At 49.4% G+C, this 24,407-nt stretch overlaps 1 protein-coding gene across 1 annotated transcript in view; it reads right to left on the reverse strand.

Moving 5' to 3' along the window:
• Nucleotides 1–3,388: 3,388 nt before the first annotated feature.
• Nucleotides 3,389–24,407, reverse strand: part of Dym (dymeclin) — a 233,793-nt gene continuing 212,774 nt past the window's right edge. The window contains exon 17 of the mRNA XM_051201990.1: nt 3,389–3,605. Coding sequence (XP_051057947.1) covers nt 3,456–3,605 — 150 coding nt within the window. The 3' untranslated portion in view covers nt 3,389–3,455. The remainder of the gene's footprint in view (nt 3,606–24,407) is intronic.

The raw sequence follows: 24,407 nt of genomic DNA on the forward strand, positions 1-24,407 counted from the left end.
GACAGCATTAGGTTCCTTGGGGACTAACAGGATGGATGCTGTGTGAGGTATGAAGCAATGGAGGGGACCCGTTTCCTAAATTCAAACGTTCGGAACCAAGGGTTGAGCTTCGCAATTATTCCGGCTATAATTCATCTCCACGAAGCCAGCCTTCTATCTTTTGGAATGCATCCAGTAGGCTCTTGGTCTCACATCACGCTGGGGCAGAACCCTGTTTCTAAGCTTTCACTGTAAACATTGATAACCGGAGGCTGAGCCCAGAAACCAGAGCCATCTGCCCAGACACTGGCCTGGAGCTTGGAGGTTCCGGGCTTCTGGGATCAACATACCTTTGTACCATAAACGATAACCTGGCACCTCCAATCTGTTCATGTAGGTTATACCTATCAATGCACTTATTTATAAGTTAAACTGAAATAGTGTTTAACTCATTAAACTATAACGTGAAACACATTGCACGATGTGATAATGAAATAGTTCCACAAAGGATGATTTTAAGACAAAGGGAAGCATTCCCAGGAAGGAAGGGGCATTGCTTTGCATCTGCAAATCCCTAATGGCAGGCTGGCTCACTAGAAGACATCTGGATTTCCCAGGCAGTTTCTGTCTGGTTTGTTTCTGTATCTCACACCACACAGCTCCTGGAAACCATCACCACAGCCTCTAAAGAATGAGAGTGAATAAACAAGTGACAACTGATAACGGAGACATAAGACCATGCCTCCCGGTCCTGGGTGAGTGGGAGGATACCCGGGGAAACAGCCAGATGAAATAAGGTGCCGGAACTTCATTGAGACCTGGAATAGCAGCTTAAAACTTTAGGTTGCTTACTTCTGGAACTTTGTGTGAATATTTCCAGGCAGAGGTAACCGATAAGGACTACTATGTTGGGATCTATTTTTGCACCGTCATCTGTTTACACATTCTTCTGGAGGGCATCACTTGGTGTTTCACGTCTTGAGTTACTGGGAAGGATCGGTAGCACGAGTAATAAAAACCCATAGACAGACGTTGGGGTTCAAACTGAAGATCGAAAAGGTAAAGCAGCCAAGCCACTAAGGGAGTTCTTACTCTCTCTCTCTCTTCATGATTTGTTTTTATTTTATTTGCATTGGCGTTTTTGCCTGCTTGTATGCCTGTGGGAGGGTGTCGGATCCCATAGAACCAGAGTGACAGACAGTTGTGTGCTGCCACACGGGTGCTGGGAATTGAACCCAGGTCCTAGGAATCGAACCCAACCAGAGCTCTTAACCGTGGTGGAGCCATCTCTCCAGCCCCCCAAACCTCTTTTCTTAATAAACCATTCTGTGTAGTCTGTGCACCAGCAGGGAACAGACTGATTCTAATGCAGCACTACCCTCTTTGCTTTTTGGAGACATGGTCTCACCATGCGCCCCGGGCTGGCTCGGAGCTTGCATCCCTCTTGCTTTCTGAGTGCTTGGATTACAACTGTCCTGCAATAGCCTGCACAGTCTGATGCCACAGCCGCTTCCCGCCCTGACCCAGCGCTCTTCTCAGCTTTTCCAACTTTGAGGAGTCTTGTCATGAGACCCACCAAGTCTTAGTGCCTCCCAGCAACTTTCCGCCTGGGTCTTTTCTATTTCCCTTTGTGTCCTGTAATGTCCCATGCCCCTGGTTAGGCCCCAGACTCCCAAAGCTGTTTCACGTGAGCGGTAGTTTTTGTTTTGTCTTGTCTAAAGGAAAAGGAAGCAAATTAGAATGCATCGAAGTCAAATGAAAGCTGTCAACCATTTTCTCTCTCTTTTTTCCTTTCGAGACAGGGTTTCACTGTGTAGCGCTGGCTGTCCTGGAACTCAGTCTGTAGACCAGGCTGGCTTTGAACTCACAGAGAGCCGCCTGCCTCTGCCTCCTGAGTGCTGAGATCAAACGTGTGCACCACCACCGCCCTGTCAATCATTTTTCTATATAGGAAATACACATCACCATTGCCTGGAATGCTAACTGGGCCGTTCTACCTCAAGATGCCTCGATCTCAAAGCTGGACTGGGCCATCAGTGCCAGGGGAGGAGCCCTGTGCCAGGGGAGGAGCCCTGTGCCTGTGGACCCACCACCCCAGGGAAGGGTTCTAGTCTCATCTACTGAAGAAAAGGGTAAGAGAACCGTCCACTCGTCTGAAAGCTGGGGAGACGGTTCAGGCTGCTCACCCAGAGGAAACCACCCATGGGGTCCACGATGATTCTGCCCCTAGCCCAGGGGGATGAGGGCAGGTGGGAAAGGCTGGTTCTAGTAGGCCAACGGGGTGAGCAAAGGTGGGCACACTGGTTGGCAACGCATTGCCATGAAACCTCGGCACCTGCCACTCCACTCGGCACAGCTCGGGGTGTGCAGGACCAAATTCATGGCTCTCACAGGCCCCAAAACATGGTTTTTCAAAGTCAGGAACAAGGAAAACACCATACTTTTCATCTCAGATGGAATAATGTCTTAATAAGCTGGTCTCCTTTTGTTCTCCTTATTAACTTGGATGAAGGAAAAGGGCTGCTTCCCCCAACAATTAACAGAGCAGGCGAACTTATTTTGTGTGTGACTCCAACCTCGTCCCGGGTACAGCTCAGAGGTCACCTCCCTCAAAGCTATTTTCCCACCCTGAAGGCTAGTGTCACGTCGGCAGGTACAGTGTTCATGAAATATTGCGCTGCTAAGTGGCATAACCCATGCATATTATATGCACAGAATGGACACATAAGAGAAGCTGCACAAGTGACTAAAACAAAAGTTTTCAATATTTGAGAAGAAAAAAGATATGTAGGCACAAACCTGTAATCCCTACACTCAGAGGAGGCTGAGGCAGGAGGATTGCTGTAAGTTCTAGGGCAGCTACACAGTGAGTTTCAGTTTAGTGTGGCCACGGTAGGCATGAGAACAACCCTGGACAAGAGAGGCAGGGTTGGAGAGTTGGTTCAGTGGGCAAGGGCACCTGATGCTCTTGCAGAGGACCTGGGTTCCGTTCCCAGCACCCACATGGCAGCTCTCAACCTTCTGTAACTGCAGGTCCCGTCGGATGCCCTCTTCTGACCTTTGTGGGCATCAGGCATGCATGTGGCACGCATGCAAACATGTAGGCAAAAACTCATACACACAAAGTAGAATAAATACATCTAAAAAGAGAAGGGGCACGGCATGCCCTATTGGCGTGTCTGCCACGCGCCTCAGGCCCCAGGGCCCTGGGGAAGCTGCAGACTTTGGGTTAGAAGTTTAGAAAATAAGTAAGTCACCTCTTGAACAGTGAGTTTCCGTTTATTATTGTGCACCCCCCCAGCTGAGCCGTCTACTAACTGGCAGCGATTTCCCAATAATCACAGCGTGAGAGGGAAGCACGCTCGTGTGACCCTCCGTGGTGGATGACACACCGCGCAGTCTGTCTGCCTCTACTCCTAGACATGAAGTGACTGGCAGAGCTGCTGTGCTGCGGGAGGGCGTGGTTGTGTCCGGCTTTAGTCAGGGTCCATGGCAAACAGCTGGATGTCCTGTGGGTTCCAGTACAGGCCGACTGCCGAGTTGTAGACCAGAGACCAGACGTAAGGGATGAAGAACTCCTCGGGCTGTTCCTCTTCCACATATTTGAATTTCAGTTCTGGAAATTTCTGAAAGGAGAACAAGATGACTCTTTACGTACGAGAACAAGCAGTGGTGTGTGTGTGTACAGCAGGCTCTCCCCAGAGTGGCTACCGACTGAGAGCGCCAGCCTTTCACAGGGTTTGACTGCCCAATGGCTTCTGGGATTACCTGCTGTGCTGGCTAGTTTTATGTCAACCTGACATGAGCTAGAGTCATCTGTGAGGAGAGAATCCCAATTTAGAAAAACGGTTCCGTAAGAGCAGGCTGTAGGCTAGCCTATAGGGCATTTCCTTAATCAGTGATTGATGTGGGCGGTGCTGTCCCTGGGCAGGTGGTCCTGGGTTCTATAAGAAAGCAGGGTGAGCAAGCCAGTAAGCAGCTCCCCTCCACGGCCTCTGCACCAGCTCCTGCCTCCAGGATCCTTCCCTGTTTGAGTTCCCGACCTCATTGCTTTTGATGATGAACGGTTACACTGACCTGTGAGTGAAATAAACCCTTTTCTTCCCAAGCTGCTTTGGTCATGGTATTCCGTCACAGCAGCAGTGACCCTAGCTAAGACACCTGTGGCCACAGCAAACAATATGATGACCCTGGCTGGTTTGTCGAGGAGGGACCTAGATGAGGGGGGTAAAAGGAGGCAGGGCTGTGCACGGTGACAGGCAAGGGACAGCGTCAAGGTCTGGTTCCTCTTGGGAGATCCCGTCTCGGGGAGTGGGTCATTTTGGAGGTGAGAATCTTTTCCCAAAAAATTCTCAGCCTTGTGACTGTATAAAGTTCATGGGAGACATACAGACTCTGTTCTGGACAGGCGCTCATCTGAGTGGCTGTGTTAATCTAGCTGTGTGATAAATTCTTTACAAGGAAGTAATTAAAAAGTCTGAACCACAAGCTGAAGTGGGAGGCATGGTTGGCTGGGGGGCTGCTGGCTCTGCAGTCTGGCCTCATCCTATGGGGGCAGAGAGAGGCCAAGGTCCTTCCTCTTAGGACTATGGAGGCTCAGGCTGGCTCTCTACAGCCTCTAGGGCTCTGGAACACTCTTCACGGCTTCTGGCCCGCAGGTTCATGACCTGAGATAGCGTTTATCATTGCACCATAGCATCAGGATTGGCTTCTAACTCAAATTTTATTCCTGACCTACTAATCCTCGCAGAGCAGAGGCATCTTCCCCCTGTAGCCTGAGGAGCAGGTGGGTCTACGGAAAGCCTTTTGGCCTTCCCCTCAGCCACAGAGGCCCTACCAGAAGAGGCTATGCTGTGCTAATCCCTGTTGTAGGTGGCGTGGGGAGGACAGGGACAAGTCAGGGTCCTAGGGTGTAGGTGGAAGGCTGAAGGAGAGGAGGGAGCGAGGTATCCACCTGCATCCACTGTGCTCACAGGCGGAGACTCTGGGGCTTGCTGTGTCTCTTCCCCAGAGTTCTAGTAGGTGTTCGTAACTCGCACGGCCAATGAATGTGTCCGTGAAATAATCTCCATGCGCTGAGTGCTAAGCACGTCCTAGACGCAGGGGCAGATAGGTGAGGGCTGTCATCTCACTGAATCTTATTCATCACAGAGCACATTTGTTTACACAGTGCCTGCTGCGTGGTGCCAGGAGGCCTGTGTGGGCTGGGGCCCAGGGTGCAGCAGTTCCTGTTCCCACAGGAAGTACACTCTCCCGGAAGGACAGCCAAGTAGCAGTGGGGACAGCAGTGAGCACTGCAGGGCCTGCCGTGGCAGCATGGCCAGATGGCGTGGGAAGCATGTCCTCAAGGGACAGAGTATGAATCCCGAGCCATGCCATGCTGGTGAGTCTGGAAGGCAGCAGCGAGTGCCAACACTGGCAAACAGTGTCTGGAGCTGAGACACAGACTAAGGCCTCGGGAGTCTGGGGAGGGCCTGAAGAAGGGTGGGGCATAAAGAATGCCCTGTACAGTGACCCCAACCCCAGTGTGGGAGACCGACATCCCGAGGTTCCCTAGGGGAGGTGCAAACTTTGGTCTGAATTGAAATGGGGCTAGCTGGGGGATTCCTGTAGACAAGGTACACACACACACACACACACACACACACACACACACACACACACACACACACGCACGCACACACGCACGCACGCACACACACGACTGTGTGCATAAACATGTATGCACACTCAGATACACACACGCACACACACGCACGCACACACGCGTATGCACACTCAGATACACACGCACACACACATGCACACACGCACGCACGCACACGCACACACACGACTGTGTGCATAAACATGTATGCACACTCAGATACACACACATGCACACACACGCACACGCACACACACACGCGCGCGCACCCCTTTACCACGAGCACCTTACTGAAAAGAACTGTGGCCCCCAGCCCATGGGCTTACTGTTGTCTCAGCCCTCAGTGGTGAACTGGAGCTGGTCCCAGTTTTCATTTATTTCATACGAAACCACAGGCTAGGCTTTCAGAATCCAGGGACTTTCTGAGCATCTGGCATATTATTGACACTTGCTGAACCGAATGAACAAGACTTCATATCCACACAATAATCTTGGGGCAGTTGACCAGCCTAAAGGGGCTACAGCCAGCAGAATGTGGGACTCTCAAACCAAGCCTTGGGGTGTCCATCCTCAGACTACATGCAGCTGGGGGGGGGATGAGGTTTCCATGTCTTCCAAGAAGCACACAATTGTCTCCTTTAACCTTGGTGCCTGGGTGAATTCTGTGCTCTGGCAGGCCAGGCTAGGGCCAGAAGAGCAAGCTGGGCAGTTCAGGGTGTTTCCCTGGGACTTTGGCTTCTCATGTTGTGTAAAATGTAGGCCTTATGAATTCCTTTCAATTCTGACTGATTACCAAATGACCTTAGAGGGGGTTCTAACCCTCTCTATTCCTTGCCATGCCTTCTGAGCCCACTGTAACATTAAAGTCAGGCCAGTGCACACAGCTAGTGTCACAGCAGACACCTATGTTCCCTGAGGCCACTCACTTGTCCTGGCCATTCCCCTGATGGTCTTCAAGGCCAACTCTTCTAACTGTCTAAGACCAAGACAGTATCAAGCAGTTGTGGAGCGACCAGGAACTTAGTACTAAGCCCTCCAGATCGTAGTGCCTGTGCATGCTGGCTGGTGAAGATCTGATCACTTCACAGGGTTTCCAAACTGGGGTCTCCTGAGTGTGCGTCCCCAGTAACAGGAAAGCAGAGGCCAGAGACAGAACAGCATGACAACATGGACACACTGCCACCGCTGGGGAAAGTTTGCGTATGGACACAGCACACAGGGCCCCCAGACCACAGCAGCCTTTCTTCGTGTCTGCTGTCTTTCTCCTTGACTGGATGACTGAATGGTGAGCTGTTACTTCCTGGGTTCTTTCTGGAATCTTCACCAGCAGGTCACATGGTTCACAAAGGACTGATGAGCACAGAGCAAAGAAAGCAGAGACCTGATTTCCAGACTGGAGACGTGAGGCAAACACCCGGAAGCGCAAGGTATAAATCCCTTCTACTGGAATGGTTTGTTTGTACGCCTAGCTGACAGAGGACTCTGAAGGGGCAGACAATGTGCATAAGGGATGAGAGTTTTCCAAATGCTGCTCAGCCAGCCTGACCCCTGTGCATGCAGCTGCACAAAATGGGCCTGCACTGCAGTTACCAGGCCCGCCCCCAGCCCCACTACCACACCCGTCTGCTTAGCTCTAGAGACTTGAACAGTTACCCTTAAGACCAGGTGCTTCCCTGAGATGTCTTTGCATGCTCGAGAGCCAAGGGAAAGAAGGACAAAAGGCTTTATTTAGAGCCGAAGACACCAGGGACACATTTGGTCAGGATGCAGTCCAAAAGTGTCAGTCTGAAAGTCAAATGACAACCCAGAAAGAGTCATCTTTCCCTTACATTCCTTTGCCAGCCTATGGAGGACAGTGATGGCATCGGGTGTGGCTGAGGGACATCCAGCTTCCTCACTGGATCCCTCACACCCCAGACTGTCCAGGCTCTCACGTCAGTCCAGAGCTTTGCTTTCTCTGCCTCTCTGGCATGACTCAGGCCTGCTGGCTCCATTGACTTTCGGGTTCCTGTGTCCTGGGAAGGGACAGGTGTTTGAGAGGGACAAGGGGCTGCCAGGTAGGACAGGAGATCTTTGGCCCTGGCTAGCCCAGGGCAGTAGCAGGCTTTATCGGCCCAGGTGGTTCTAGTAGGGGCCCTGGCTTTTCACACCTCTCTTATGGTTCCTGGCCTGTGGCTTGGTCCCGACACGGGAGAAAACCCACCTCTGAAGCTAGCAGCTTGGTCTTCGTCCAGAGTCGCTACTCACAGCAACCCTGTTTTGGGTTTTGGAGCCAGAGGTAACGCTAGACTCTCAAGCAGAGGGAGCTAGAAATTTTTTTTTTTTTTTTTTTTTTTTTTTAATTTATCAGCTCCTGTGAAATCAACCTACCACAGTGGGACATCCGGACGCTCAGTTCAGAGACAAAGCAGAGGTCTGATTTGGCGGAGAGACTTGGGTATAGCAAGCACACGGAAAGTCTACAGCCTGTCTCTGTCGTCAGTCATGTGATCTGGTGAAAACCCACAGGAAGTCGGTGAGCAGATGTAGGGTACAACTGTAATAATTTTATTACTACAGAAGTTCAGTAGAGATTTCCAGCTCCCACCTAAAGTCTAACAGATAGCATCAGACATCCAGCAAGCACCTGGCATGGCTCCAGGAAGTTAATGCAATTTACAATCAAACAGCTACACAGCACACTGAAAAAGTTTTCTGCACACAGTAAGTAGGGGAGACAGGTGGAGGGTGGCCACTGGGCCTGAGGCAGCCAAAACTGGCTGGCAGCTAGGGTGGACTGGGACTGACCAGCCAGCCACTGTGCACAGTGCTGGTTTGTGGTGGGCAGCCCATTCAGCCAGAGCAAAAGTGGCGTCGTGAGCCTGTCGCAGGGCAGCAATGAAAGCTGTGAAGCCCACGGTTTCACTACAGACGTGGGGACCGTATCGCCTCCTGCCATCCCCCTGCCTCAGACCATCAGGGTGTTACTTCCACCTAAACTCTGTCACTGAGCAACAATTACTTCTGGGTCCTGCATTTGGGGCAGCAGAGGGGAGAGAGGGACTCAGCAGAGAGAGGGGCGATGCTCTGTGTAGGCCTGTGTGGACCACAGGGGCCAGAAGAGCTGGGCTGGCCGGGAGAAACGGTGACCCGGCACACCCGGCAGCAGCAATGCCATTGATTCATCTGATTATCGGCTGAGCAAAACGGAAGGGCAGAATGAGTTGCAAACGTGTCAAGATGCAGCGGCCAGCAGCAGAAAGAGCAGGCACTGAGCATCGGCGCTGAGGGCAAAGTGCATCTACTCATGAATTCGTGATTACTAGTTTTGCTTGAGAGAGCTTTTACAAATTATTTAACCATCTTATATGTATAGATGTTCTGTGCGCGCGCATGGGTGTATGCGTGCGTGCGAGCGTGCGTGTGCGTGTGTGTGTGTGTACACCAGGGATGTGCCTGGTGCTTGCAGAGTCCAGAAGGGGGTGTCAAAATCCCTGGACTGCAGTTAGGAATGGTGGTGAGTCACCACATGCCTGGGAATCAAACATTAAACTTGGGTCCTCTGTAAGAGCAGCCAGTGCTCTTAGCCACGGAGCCATCGCTCCAGCCTCTATTTTTACTTTTGAAAGAGTAATAGGGGTCCCACTATGTTGTCCAGGCTAGCCTCAAATACTTGTGGTCCTAGCTCTTGGGTAGGTGAGACACACGGATCCCAAATGAATGAGTTCTAGGCCACCCTGGAGTATATAAAGAGACCCTGTCTAGAAACAGACACTGCTGTCTTAGCCCCCCCCCCCCACACACCTCCTCTCTCAAGGCCACACCTCCTAACTTCCCAAGCAGTTCCACCAACTGGGCACCAAGCATTCAAACGTTAAGGGCCTATTCCTATTCAAGCCACCACGACATAGATAAAGAAAGAGAAACACAAAGCTGTAACTGTGAAGGCCATGACCAGGCGGCTCAGAGGGTCGCAGTCCCTGAAAGTCCAGGACTACAGTTGTTGGCTGTGCAGGGGCCAACTGGGGCTCTCAGCTGGCGGGGACCATCCACTCGGAGTTCAGAAATGGCCTCACCACTTCTGAGTGTCTCCAATGAGCCTAATGGCTTTTATCGCAGAGTCTAAGGCTCCGAGGGAGAGTGAAGATATAAAGCGGATACACCCCACACTGACCAGCAAGTCACTGTACTTTGTTGCTGCTGTTCTTACTTTCATTTTTTAGAAATGCATTTACTATGCTAGTTTTTAACATCACATTAAAAGGTCGGGCTTACGACATTTTCGTCCGTGCACACGGACACGGCGTTCTGCACTTTGATCATGGCTCTTCCAGCCAGAGCTTAAGCTGGGTGAGGGAAGCCTGCGCAGGTCCCCGTGCTGGGACCTTGCTCCACAGGCAGAGGCCCAAGCAAAGGAGAGGGCTCCTGGCTGCCTGAGCAGAAAGATGGGGTAGGCAGGGCCCTCTGACTGCAGGGCCCGGGGTGGGGCTGGCTGGTGTGGTATGGCCAGCAGCGGGCCAGGCACACGGCACAGAATTTTCTGGACATCCTTTGCTGCGAGCTGGCCCAGAGGGGACTCAGGGACAACTAGAGCTGTGCTCTTCCCTTCTGAGGGGCGCTTATCACAGAAAGAAGCCAGGATGCTTGGCTGGAAGGAGGGTGGGCTTGCAGGCAGGCGGTACCTGTGGTCTGACTAGAACACCAGATTCCCCAGGCCCAACAGATGTGCCCCCTCGTGGGTGCGAGCATGGCCAGGGGCTTATCAGGCCAGAGTGATGTGCGATTTTCAAATATATATATATATATTTATGAAATTATAAAATAAAGCAAAAATGTATGGGGCTGCAGAGACAGCTCAGTGGTTAAGGGAGAGCACAGATTGCTCTTGCAGAGAACCCAGGTCTGGTCCCCACCATCCACGAGGCTGCTCACAATCTTCTGCAACTCCAGTTCTAAGGGATCTGATGCCCTCTTCTGGCCTCCACCGGGACCAGGCTTGCAAGTGGTGCACGGACAGACACGTGGGCAAAATACCGTACACAATAAAGCCAGTCATTCATAAAGGTTAAAAAAGAAAGCCTGGGAAGGGTCCCGCACACCGGGGGAGTTAGCGCAGCAGTGCCCCAGAGCTGCCTGGGACGCTGGGCTTTAAGGGGTCCACGACGCCAAGGAGAGATGAGCTGTGCACCTGGAAGAGCCCACCTACCCTCAGACATGGGCTGGGTGGGCGATGTTGCATTTTACATGGCTACCATTATGGTAAAGGACACTGGTTATGGGGTAAGGAGCTAGAGTGAAGCATTTTCAGTGAGTTCTTTATCTGGGATTCTTGTTCAGGTTGCAGTGCCGGTAAAGAAGGCAACTCATGGCCTTGAATGTAAGCTTGACCTGCTTATCTGCAATCACGTGTCTTCATGCTCATTTTTCCAGACTAATTTGTGAATGGGGGGGAGGGAGATGAGTGAAGAATTAGAAGCAGGTTCTGTATCATATTTAGAAAAATTCATGAAAAAATAAGGATCTTTGCCATATTTGAGATGTGTGTACAAGGAGCTACGTATAAAATGACACACGGAGGATAATGGGACAGGGACAGACAGAAGACCCAGCAGTGACCTCCGTGTATATCACAGAGGTATTTGCAAAGGGAATCCCAGCAAAGACAACCCGAGCTAAGACGCTGTCTGTACCTCCTCAGGAGTTCGCTTCTCTGAACAGTCTGTGGATTTATTCTGCAAGCAAATTTGATGGCCCCTGAGTTTCCACAGGAGGCTTGTCACTGCTAGCAAGCCTGCCTTGGTTGTTTCTTAGCAAGAAGGGGGAGCCACGTGTGGCCAACACTCCTTGGTGGACATCTCAGCGGAGGATCCTCCTGCTCTGGGCAGTATGTGGAAAGCGTCCTGGCTGCTAATATACAAGAAAGGGGATCACACTGAAGACGTGTGTGTGTGTGTGTGTGTGTGTGTGTGTGTGTGCGTGCGTGTAACCTAGAGCCCAGTGAATGATGCCAAGCAAAGCTGTGAAGGACCCACACACCAAAATTCACAATTTTTTGGAAAGGGAGGCTTTCTGACACAGGTGTGTAGCTCTGGGTAGCCTTGAATTCATAGCAACCCTCCTGCCTTAGCCTCCTAGAACTGGGATTACACACATGAGCCACACACATAATGCTGTATGGCACAAAGGAGGAAGGAACGAACGATACCTTTGTGCTTCCCATGGATGGCTTTCCCAGTGACACTAGCAAGATCCATGTAGGCTGAGCTTGACCTGTGTCTCCCCTGCCTGGTGACATGTGGTTACCCAACACAAGCCATCTCTGAATTCAAAGCACATCACATGATTTGTTTATATTTGCAAAGCCACGATGACTAGACAATCTCAAAAGTCAGTGTTGGGCACCGCTGTCTGGGCTGGCCCTTTGAGGCTGACAGCAAGGCTGTGTGGATACACAATTCCTGAGGGTTTCCCTAAACACCCTGGCCAGTCACACCGGTCTCTTCAGCTCCTTCCTTCCTGAAACAAAGCAGCCACCCAAGGAATCAAGGGACACCAAAGGCGCTTGGAGTCCTTCACCCCAGCACTGTCACAGAGCGACCACAGAGGCCGTTAGCACCGGCACACTGCTAATATTGACGACTCTGCTTCCAAAACAACATTAGAGAAAGGATAATGGGCAAGGGCAGGAGATGCCATGGCAGAGCAGATACGATCCAGACTCAGACGGATGCCATCAAGGAAAGCACTTGCAGAATGCCAGCGACAGCAGAAGCAGCATGAGTCTATGAAGCCTCTCCCTGTTCTTTCTCTTTCACAATTCCTACTTTATCTTTTTCTGGGCCAAAAGGCTGAGCCAGGTGTGTCCAACCATTTGACACTCACTGTAACATGATGTTGTCATCGACAAAGTTGGAGCTGGAGAATTTCAAATCAAGTTTTAAAAAGCTTACAATTCTTTTATTAAAAAATAATTCACTTTATGTAGTGCAATGGTTTTTTTGTCTGCATGTGTGTCTGTGTGAGGTGAGGGTGTCAGGTCCTATGGTACTGGAGTTACAGGCAGTTGTGAGCTGCCATGTGGATGCTGGGAATCGAACCCAGGTCCTCTGGAAGAGCAGTAGGTGCTCTTAACCTTTGAGCCATCTCTCCAGCCCCAAAGCTTGCAATTTTTAAGTTCGGGATTTTGTGCTGGGCTGGGTTCTCAGCTCTCTTGGGTAGTAGGGGCTAACGAGAAACTGGCGGTAGGGTCCAAAGCCCGGGATTTGAACTGGTCTCAGGGCAGAGACCTGACTGACATGCCGATCCACACAGTCTCTAGCTGCTGATAAAGGGTATCGTGTATTTTCACTTCTTACATTTTTATGAATGACCAGACAGAAGGCAGTTTCATGGAAAAGTATGCTCTAGGTGACAGAGCAGTGTCCCTCAGCTAGGATATGACACTAGAGAAGACAGCACACACTGTGAGGAGGGCTGGTGTCCCTGGCTCAGCCTCCACTGACTGCTCGGACACCGGCCACAGCGTCACAGAGGAGCACACACAACCGCCTACCGGCAGAGCTGCAGGATGGACGTCGGGCAGGGAGACGAGACCTCGGTGTTCTAACCGCCTCTGCACGGTGGCTCTGGATGATCAGGAGAGGGAGTTGAGGTGTGTAGCCCTGAATATCCACTCAGGGCCGGGGGCTTGCAAGCAACTGCGCCATGCCATCTACAGTCTGAAAGCTGATAGTTGCCCTGTCTCGTTCCCCCAGCTGAGAGGGACTGGAGGTGGCCACAGACAGGTGACTGGACTGAATGTGCACCATGGCAACTGTCAGATTCAGGGTTTCCAGCAGGCTCTGACAGTAGCCACGTCAGGCACACAGCATCACCCTCCTCTGCAGAGCCACCTCATTTGCAAACCACTGCACACAGTGAGGAGGATGAGGCTGCAGACTGGCCGGGATGCTGAAGTGGTCCCTGGAGGCAGGCTGGACTCACACCTTACTCTGGCTACGCAATGCTGAGCAAGGCCCCAAGCAGCCCACGCTCGGCCTGCAGGGATGCACCAGTGGGGAGCAGGCCCTCTGTCCTTCTGTTGTGGGCTCAGCTGTTATTTACTTTAAGCAGCACAGGAACACCTGCAGGCGGAGGACTCCAGGGCCAGCAGCGGTTCCCAAAGCACAGGAGCCATGGTTTACAGCGCAGGCTTCAGCTGCTCTAAATTCTCATCTGCCAATAGACATGGAGGTACTGCTTATCTCCTCCTCTGTGTGCAGGGAACAGCCATGGATAATTCAATTGCCTACACACTGCAAGCATGAAAATTAAACAGAATTGGAATTTACCTTGAGAATGATCACAAAGCATCTCCCAAGGATCTCTCAAAAAGGAAATGCTGAATTTAAACAATTAACTTTCTGTATTTTAGAAACGGATCCAGGAAACAAACTATAAGAGATCCTTTTCCTTGGATTCATTTAGAGCAAGGGATACAGAGTACACTTTGTATTAAAAAAAAAAAAACAAAAACAACAACAACAAAAAAAAAAAAACAAAAAAACAAAAAACCAAGACCCTGTCCTGTCCAAATTCAAAACAAAAGGAAACAATCTTTAGAAGACAAGGTAAGAGACTGCTAGTAAGCGCCTGCAATCCCAGCACTTGGGAGGTGGAGGCTGGGGGTTCAGGGGTCAAGGCCAGTCTCATAAGGATGCAAGTTTGAGGCTCCATGAGACCCTGAAATAAATGAACAAATGAGCAATCTAACAGCAGTGGTGATGAGGCCTGAGGGAAAGGAGACATTAAACAGGCTCTGAGGAGGTGGTAGATGAGGGCGCTGTGTAAATAAGGGTAGGACCTGGGCATAGAGGAGGGCATGGGGGGGGCAGGGCAGACAGGACTAACACAGGAATTGAGAGGCACACACACAGGCTGGCAGCCAGCGGCTCCCTGTGTGGGGATGGAGTAGGGCAGCATGAAGAAAGCCCGAGCTAGGCCACACCCGGTGCCATGAAGTGACTGGAAGGAAGCCTTGAGGAAGAAAATGGTGCGCATGGATCGGAGGTGGAATGGTCCCCTGAGGAAGAGCAAGAAGGGATGAGCGTCATGGTCCAGGCAGGAAACGGTGTGGCCTCAGGAGCCGTCAGAGGCGACAAAGACTGGTGAAGAGAGAGCAAGGAGAGTAGGAAGGGAGAGGGAGATGGAGGAGAGGCAGGGCCTCTGCAGAGGTCAGGGGTTGACCTTTGTAGCTTGTTTACTAGGAAGAAAGAAGACAAGCAGAGTCCCGTTCCCACCATGGGGTGGCCGCTAATGTGCCTTTATCTCTCAGGTGTGGTTTCTGCATCCGGGCCAGCTCTGGGAACCGGTCCTATACAGCTGCCGTCATGAGGCCTGACGGGTACAGGGGACCCAGACTGAGCAAGCTGTCTGAAGACTTGTCTGCGCTTTAATCTCAGCTTGTCAGCTCTGTAAATGTTAGAATCGGTAACAATGGCTTAGGGACAGCGACAGAATCCTTGTCACCTAAGATGACCTTTCTGCATGTTTACCAGCTCCCATTCAGGGCCCACTGGCCAACATCCTTGCCAGTCCCCAGGCCTTGACCTGTAGCTCAGAGGGCCCACAGGGGACTGCCCCCCCCCCAGCCCAGCCCAGGGAAATGCACAAGCCTCAAGATTTCAGGGACAACAGACATAATGCACCCTAACTATCGAGCTCCACTCTAGCATGTGGTCACACCTGTCTCCCATGCACAGCACAATGTGTCCCTTCCCCTGGCATGACTTGGGAGGAAACGGTAGTCCTGTGGCACACAGAGACTGAAGAGCTCCAGCTCAGACACAGGACTCCACTCCTAACAATGGGGGTTGAGTGATAGCAAAGGCTTCATGATGAACCTGGAAAGCCATTCAGACAAGCCGCCTTAATGTGAGAAAGAAGGCAACAGAATGCCCACTCGGGGGCGTCCTGTGTGGACACCATCACCAATGCTAATGCTCTCATCTTCCTCCTTCCTCTGGGGCAAAGCTAGAGTAAGTGGAAGCCTAATAACCAAGACTGTTCCAAAGTACTCCCATTGTCAGGACAAAGGCCACAGTAAGAGAACAAGCATGTATTCAGCACATCACACACACATACACAGAGACACACACACACATACACAGACACACACATACAAACACACAGACAGACACACACACAAAGACAGACAGACACACACACTGACACACACATACACAGAGACACACACACATACACACACACAAACACATACACAGACAGACACACACACAAAGACAGACACAGACACACACAGACACACACAGAGATACACACACACACATACACAGATAGACACACACACAGACACACACAGAGATACACAGACAGACACACACACAGAGATACACACACACAAACACATACACAGACAGACAGACAGACACACATAAACAGACACACATAGATACAAACAGACAGACAGACAGATACACACAGACAGACCACAGATAGACGGACAGACACACATATACACAGACAGACGGACAGACACTAAAAAAAATGAGACACTAAGTGGCGACTCTCAAGGACTAGGTTTTTAAATTACTTTACTTACGAATCAAATTCATAATTTATAAGCCTATATAGACTCTTTATTATACAAACTATATAATTTTTAAAAAGATTTATTCATTTATTATGTACACAGTGTTCTGCCTACATAAGAGGGAACCAGATGTCATTATGGATGGTTGTGAGCCACCATGTGGTTGCTGGGAATTGAACCCAGGTCCTCTGGAAGAGCAAGCAGTCCTCTTAACCTCTGAGCCACCTCTCCAGCCCAAACTATATAAAATTTAATCAGAACAATTGCCATGCCTATAAAGGTAGTGTCCTGGAAAGATTCTAGATTGGAAACACACATTCTGATTTCAAGTAGACTGTGACCAGGAGGGACACTGCTGTTTGCCTAGCATGTTCAACGCCCAGCATTGGAAAGGGAGGGAAAAAACAAAACAGAACAAAACAAATAGGATGTTTTATGGAGCTGTCCATGAGCAGTGGAAACCTCTGAGACTCCTTCCTTCCTTCCTTCCTTCCTTCCTTCCTTCCTCCCTCCCTCCCTCCCTCCCTCCCTCCCTCCTCCCTTCCTCCCTCCTTCCCTCCATCCCTTGAGAAGTCTTTTCATTAGAGATGCACACAAAGGGATCTTAAAAACACTGGGAGCAGGGGGAAATCTACAAAGACAAGTTTTCAATTAAAAATATTGATAACACAATGTATACTGAGGAAACACAAGCAGGAAAAAAAGAAAAAAAAAAAAGACAATAAATTGGCAATGATCTTCAAAGTCAGCCAGCCGGGCTCAGGCTTCTTTAAACCACACTAGTGACATATTTACCTGTCTGTGTAAGGCGCCACGTAGTTCAAGTGAGCTAACTAAGTCCTGGCAGAGTTATTAGCATGCTCATGAAAAAACGCAAGTAACCTGCAAACTACTACTACACATGCACTCTTATTTTAAAGTTAGCATGCTAATCTTGCTATGCCTCTTTCCAAAATAAAACAGCAAGCAAATTCACCAACAAAGAAAGTCTCTCAGCAACTCCACTGTCCTGGAAGGCCAGACCAGGGCCTTGAGCCATGTCTGGGTTTAGGCACTTCCCCTGTTGGCCTGGCCAAGGGGCTTTACATTTCTCAGCAGAGCCCCGAGCCCTGGGATTGCCCCAATTTTCCTTCAGGGTCATGACCTCTGCAGACCTGTAAAAGTTCTTAAGGGACACAGAGAAGCAGCAGTCAGATGTGTTGTTTTCTGTCCTTTCCAGGCTAATGAGGACAAGCGGCCTCGATTTTCACTGCTGCGGACATACTAACTTGTAGCAGTTCTTTTAAGCTGCAGCTTCTAATCTATTACGGACTCGGGAACCAGATGGCTAAGCTCGTTAAAACCATGTATTAGGCTAGGAGTGTCAGGCTGCAGTGAGAGACTCAGAGCCCTTTCTGTTTAGACTGTTCAGAATCTATGGCCCTCGTTTCTGCCTTTGTTCTAGAAAGTGAAGCCGGCAGGCAAGAGGATCCAGAAGCTCCAGTCAGTCGCATGGGGGTGGAGAGGGGGCTTGCTGCATGCTGGAGACAAGGGGTTCCCCCAGGGCACCAGGAGGCAAGGCGGGCAACAGGGAGAAATGATGTGGAGTGTGGGTGCACAGCTCGTCCAGACCACACAACTGGGGTACCCTGATACTCGCTTTCCCGTCAGCATCCTCCGGCCTTCCTCTCTGCCCACTCTCTGTGCTGGTGGTTTTAGGTCTGCATTCACCCTACGGCCATTTCTCATTTTGCTCAATCAAAGTATCCCAAAGCACTTAGCTCGGCAGCCTCCTTCCTTTGCTTCTGGAGCCCTCTTGCCATTTACCTCCCCTAATTAGCTTAAGACTCCTCCTGTGTGAAACAGAAGTGGTGGCAGGGAGGCTGTTTAGGGGAGCTGTCTCTCAAGGTCCCTTTAGAAGAGGACCCCTGAGTGGGAGGGCCCTTTAAAACCTAACTGGTAGCAGAGCGCTGCCCAGGCAGGCAGCAGTGGCTCAATCAATACTCGCGAACAAATAAAGGAAAGGCAAGAAAATCCTACTGCAAATAGTAGCTTTGTAGAGAAGGAACGTTAGTCACTGGATGCTGGAGGTATTTACTCCAGGACTCAGAGGTCTGAGAAGGACTGTGCAAATACAGTAAATAAACAGGGTAATGGGGAGCCCGTATAGGTCCTCAAATATACAGGGTTTGCGTCTGAAAAGCCAGGACGATTGGGCTGCTACAAGGACTGCTAACACTGAGTCTGTGTGGATAACATGTTCGCTCAGACTGCACAGGAGAGGGCGAGGGCACAGACTTTAGTAGCTATTGCTATTATTTTTCAAGTCTGTATCAACAAGGAGAATGGCAAATGCACACATTTGCTAAAACTGACATTTCAATTTCATGGGAGATTATAAGAAACATGAAAAGGAAGTGGACATATTCTTTGAACATTTCCATTAGCGAAATTCCTCTAATGCCGGTTATTAGTAAAAGACTGCTTTCCTTTCCAAAAATATGGTCTTTTGCTGTAAACATATTAAAACGGAATGGAGAAAATAAGACCATCCTTCAGAAAAGGTACCACCCACTTTAGCTTGTGTAACATTATGAGATAGCAATTGAAACCACAGACACAAAGACCTAAATGCAATCCAAGTTCACAAAGCTTATCTCCCAGTGATGAAAAGACAGAATGACTCATTCATTCATCCCTGATGGAACTAGTATGCCTCTTCGGGGCTCAGATGTGAGCAAAGCCACCAGCGGGCACGGGCTAAGTATTGGTTTTATGACCAAAAGCACATTTGTAGCTAATAGAAGCCATGGCAGACAAGGGCAGCGGGCTGCACTGATAAACTGTCTACTTACTTTGGGGTCCAAGGGAATCGGGGCTACCATCGAATGAAACGAGTCTCCCAAGGAGGAAAGGGTAAAGGAATTCCTTCCTAAGCTTTATCAAGTGCATATATTAGCTCTCACATATTTAATGATACACAGAGAAGGACAATAACAGCAAGACTACAAAGGGACCCATTTATAGCGTCCTGTCATAGGGACTATTGAAAATTAAATAAGGCTGTCTCTAGCTGCTACTGCTATCAATTAGCCAGCAACCACTTCCAGAGTCGTAATGACTGCCACATGCACCCTGTGTGTTACCTCTGGGCCCGCTAATTCCAAACATAGGAGGCCGGAGCTGGAGACGGCACTCCACGGGCTAGCCTACAATGGCATGCTACGCGCCACCAATTGAGCCTCACAAAATGAAATGATTCCATGCGTCAGAATATTTTGGATAATTTAGCCTAGTTCCTCCTTAAACATATGAACTAGATTATACACTTTGTAGTAACTTAACCTTCACTCACCCAAGTAGTTTCTTTGCCTGACAACCACAGGGGCCTCTCTCTCTTTTTTTTTCCCCCTTCTGTTTCTTCTAGTTTCACCGAGTTTAAAAAATGCTCGCTGGTCTAAGTTAGCAGCAGACTCTGCTGCCAATAAGGAGACTTGTGTCATGGTTGAAAGTTTTCATTTTTGGAAGTGAAAAAGACACTTTATCCTGACTTTACGTCAGTATGAAGGAAAACGACATCCCCAAGGAACCATCTCTGGCTGTCTATGAATGGAGTCTTCTGGGCTTACTTCCGCTGTAAGCTCCTACCTAGCCACCACCAACCCCCACCTGATGTGGCTTCCCAGGGACAGAGGCTACAAGTATTGGCTGACAAGAAAGAGTTAATGCTTCTCCTGAACTCTGGAAGAAACTAGATTTTGTCAGTGAGGTTTGGCAATGTGAGAAACCCTGTAACCAATTTCATTTCCTGATAAATAAATGGTCCACAGGAGAAAGTTGGCCAGTGAGTTTGGGAAATTTACTAAAAGCCTCCTTCAAGGAGCCAGTGTGTCTCTGCTTATCACCGAGGGGCCAGGCAGCCCATTGGACAGGAAGTAGTGAGGATCCATTGTACCTCCTGTGGGACAGGAGGGCCAGGGCTCCACCAGCATGGGGCCCTCCAGAAAGGGGCACTGTCATGGGCGTCCTGTCCATTAGACAAGGCTTTTTAACCTGCAGGGCTGCGGACACAAGCTTGTTAAAATGACATTAGAGGAACAGGCTTAATGTCTTCACCATTCTAACCTAATCCCCCTCACCCAGCCCCAGATGAAACAGCTTGAGCATTCAGTTCAGATTTAGAGTTGGAGAAACGCAGTGTACAGAGACGCACAGCCAGCTCCATAAGATCAAAAACACAGAGAGTCTGGGGGAGTTTAAAGGAGTAGAAAGTACCTCAAAGTGTTTAAAAACACATTTATCTAAACACGGACAGCCTCCTTGACTCCTTAAGGGTGAGACCATTTATTTTAGAAACTAAAAATGACTATCTTTGGGTTTAAGCAAACTAAAAAAATCAATTGTCATAAATACGGTTCTACATGTTGTACTTACACTTAAAAAAATAAAGCACATTTTCATATTAATTCAGAACTGGTAAAAGCATACACTTAAAAACTTTCTGTCAGAGACTAGCCTCTCAGATGTAACATATGTACTCTGGGCTTGCTTACAAAGTATACACAAGTAACCCATAAAACAGTCAAAGGAACACATAAAGGCAGGGGGAGGGAAAAGTTTGAAATAATGGCTGCGGGCCCTTAATTATAAAAAATAAAGACAACAACGTCTGAACCTCGTGGACTTGGCTGGTGTGGGGAGGCCTGGAGCTGATTAGTTGGCAAACGCACCCCGCGCTAGCCCGCAGCACCTCCCGAGGATGCATTGGCAGTGGAGGGCAAAGTGGCTCTATCTCCAGTACAGTGATGCACAAAGCAGAGAAGGGAATACCAACGGGCTGCCTCTGTGACCACGGGATCCATGTTCTCTTCCATGGCTTTGGGACCACAAACTGCACTCTTTTATTTCTATTTTATACTCCTGGTGACATTGAGAGGGCAGACTCCAAGCCCAGAGCTTGCTTTTCCCTCCCCTCCCTCCCTCCCTCCCTCCCTCCCTCCCTCCCTCCCTCCCTCCCTCCCTTCCTGTTTTTGTTTTTTCAGTACAGGGTTTCTCTGTGTAGCCTTGGCTGTCTTGGAACTTGCTCTGTAGGCGGGTTGGCCTCACCTGCCTTTGCCTTCCTACTGCTGGGATTACAGATTACCGCTGGGCTTAAATCTATTCTATTAAGGATAAGTAACTTGATGATAAAAAGGAAAGGCCAAAGAACCAGGATGCTTCCAGGTTACTTACAGCTCTTCTGAGATTCGATGCTCTCTGGCCATGGGAGCTGAGGACCCCCACTACCACACTAGAGCTCCGCTGGTATAGCATAAAGAGCAAAAATAACTTCTAAATATTATGCTTATGAGCCACCTCAAGCTTTTAAGTAATTGACATGTATATTAATTGTGCATGGTATTATAAATTTAGAAAATAAGCAAAACCAGAAAAACTAAAAGGCTCAATTTAAAAATAGGGCCGATTCCTTGTAGTAGGACTCACCAGTTTCACAGTCTGAGAAAGGCAATCAGCAGTGCTCTGTAGAACAGCTACAAATGACTACTGAGTTTAATGGCCAAAAGCAAATCTGAGACCTCTAATTAATGTCCAGACCTGTTCCTTGTAAATATCCTGCAAAGCACATGAGTTTCTTATATAATAAATTCCAAGAGAACTCGAATGTTTTCTGTTTCTTCTGGAAGCATCTGCTTCAGACAGTCTCAAATTCAGAAGCCAGATGGGGAGAGGAGAGAGAAGTGTTGTCCCCCTCTCCCCCCACCCCGCCTCCCCGGCAAGGGGGGACAGTACTGAGGCTCCAGAGAAGAGGCCATGATGAGCCACGGGGCAGGCAGCCAGGGCAAGACTCTGGGTACTCAACAGCAGCAGCCCAGGCCAGGAGCCTGGCTTTGATTTCTGTCTCCCTGCTGGAGAAGACTGACATTATCATGTTGTAGGATCTGGACACACAGGAGCAGGAGGTATGACAACGGGAGCCAGGGAAAGCCCCTCTCAGCATCTTTTCCTTCCTTCTGGGTTTGACTTTTGTTAAGGCCAGTACCATTTCCTATGAGGGCCAAGAAACGGGGTCCTGTGGAGGAGGCGGCACTGGTGGCAGATGGAATGCAGAAGGTATTTTCCCATGACTCAGTGTGGGGTACTCCTTTACTCCAACATTATCCCTTACACTCTCTCCAGGTCTGGGTGTGTGTGATGCATTTGTGGGGATGTACACGTCCACATCTGTACATGCACATGCCAGACGTTGACATCATGTGTCCTCCCTCACTACCTAGTTATTTAAAATTAGTTTTTGCATTTACATACACTTATGTAACACACACACATACACACACACACGTGAATGCAGGTGCTCACACTCCGCATGTGCGCACATGCGGAGATCAGAAGACATCTTGCAAGAGTTGGCTTTCTCTTTCCACCATGTAATCTTTGGGGATTGAATTCAGGGTATCAGCCTCGATGGCAAGTGCCTTTGTATCTTGCTGGGTCCACCGTATTTTTTGAGTAGGGTCTCTCTGTCACTGAACCTGGAGCTCCCTGGCTCAGCTACAATGGCTGATTGGTGACACTCATCCAAGGGATCATGCAGCCTCTGCACCCCCAACCCTGTGCTGGGATTATATGTATGTGTCTCACGACTAGCTTTGTGTGTGGGTGCTGGAGACTGCTTGTACAGTGAGCACTTTACCCACCCAGTCTCCTCGCCATTCCACTTTCTCCATATTTCATGCAAGGACAGGGTCACAGAGACATGCACCATCAAAAAGGAGCATCACAGGGGCAAGCGAATGCAGGTACAGTGTGATGTAGCGAAGGACACACAGGACCAGTGAGGTCCAGAGCAGAACACACCTTGGGAAACTAATAAAGGACACAAGTAAGACCCTGTGATGGGGTTTGGGGGTGGGGGGTGGGAGGTGGGGAGTTGATGCTATGGAATGTCATCGGCTTCTCCAACCATCGGCTTCCCCAAACTAAGAATTTAAGACAGACACTGTTGTGAGTTGAGGTTGGAGTTGGGAGGGCTGAAGGGAGCAAAGGCTACCTGTTCAGTTTTATAAAGAAAATATTCTGTGCAGCGCTCTTTCCAGTGGAAGCCACGATTATTATTTTGTGCTCTATTCTATGGCATGGGTCTGGCGTAACCCCCCCCCCCCAAACACACTTCAAAGCTTGTTAGCGCACATTTTCCTGTGCTGTTGCTGGGCAGGCACTGCACTATGGGTACTTGCACCACTGATGACAATAACACCGGAGAAACATTTAATAGAGCAAAGCCAAGCAAACACACAGACAACCCTCCCTTCGCTTTCTATTCCCAGGGAACATTTGCATCCTGGGGGAACATTCTTCCTCTTATGGAGCACACGCTTCTACACATAAGTGAGCACAGCTGCAATCATATGAAGAATATTATGTTCTGAGAACTGCCATGACACTCTACTTCCAGACGACATCGGCCATTTCCTACTTCTGATCTACTCTCCATGCTGCAGAGATTATGCCCAAAGGAAGCTACTGAAATGTGTTTGGTGAGACTCATAAAAACATGCAGTTGTAATTGTTCAAGTAATTCACAGCTCTGCTATAACAGCAAGTTTGTTTAGAGACAACAGAAATGCAAAATGATTGTGCTGGCGACATTTGACTTTTACGTAGTTATCACATAAAATGTAGTAACAGTACAAAGTTCAGGATGTGCCTTTCATTAAGACATTTGTGAAGAAGTGAACTGTGTATTTTCTTTTAAAATAGCCCTTGAAGGTACTGTGAAACCATGACACGAGTTACTGCCAGGGATGCCCCTACTACCGCAGGTGTGACGGATATCACACACAGGGCCCCCCACCCCCAATCAGCCTCAAGCACCTTCTCACAGGTCCTCTGCTTAGATGGAAGCTTGCTTCCTGAGTATAAAGCAGCTCGTTTCTGAGGCAGGCATTTACAGTTTCTATTGTTACAGGAGACGGTGTTGGGCTGTAGGAAAGGACACAAACTAGGAAGACTCCTCGTTCCTATCGTGAGCTTGCTTCACAGTCTTCCCTTCTCAGAACTGGGGCTTCTCTAATCCTCCCCCAGGAACTCGCTTCTCTTCACATGGCCAGGCACATGGGGCCTTTGGGACCCTGCATAGCATGGGGGCTCTGCAGAAAAACCGTGTTCCTTTTGGGCAACGTTTGTCTACTCTCCAATTTTAGAGTTGTGACTGTGGCATTATTTAGATACAAA

The sequence above is a fragment of the Phodopus roborovskii genome, unplaced genomic scaffold (assembly GCF_943737965.1).
Source record: "Phodopus roborovskii unplaced genomic scaffold, PHOROB, whole genome shotgun sequence".
NCBI lineage: Eukaryota > Metazoa > Chordata > Mammalia > Rodentia > Cricetidae > Phodopus > Phodopus roborovskii.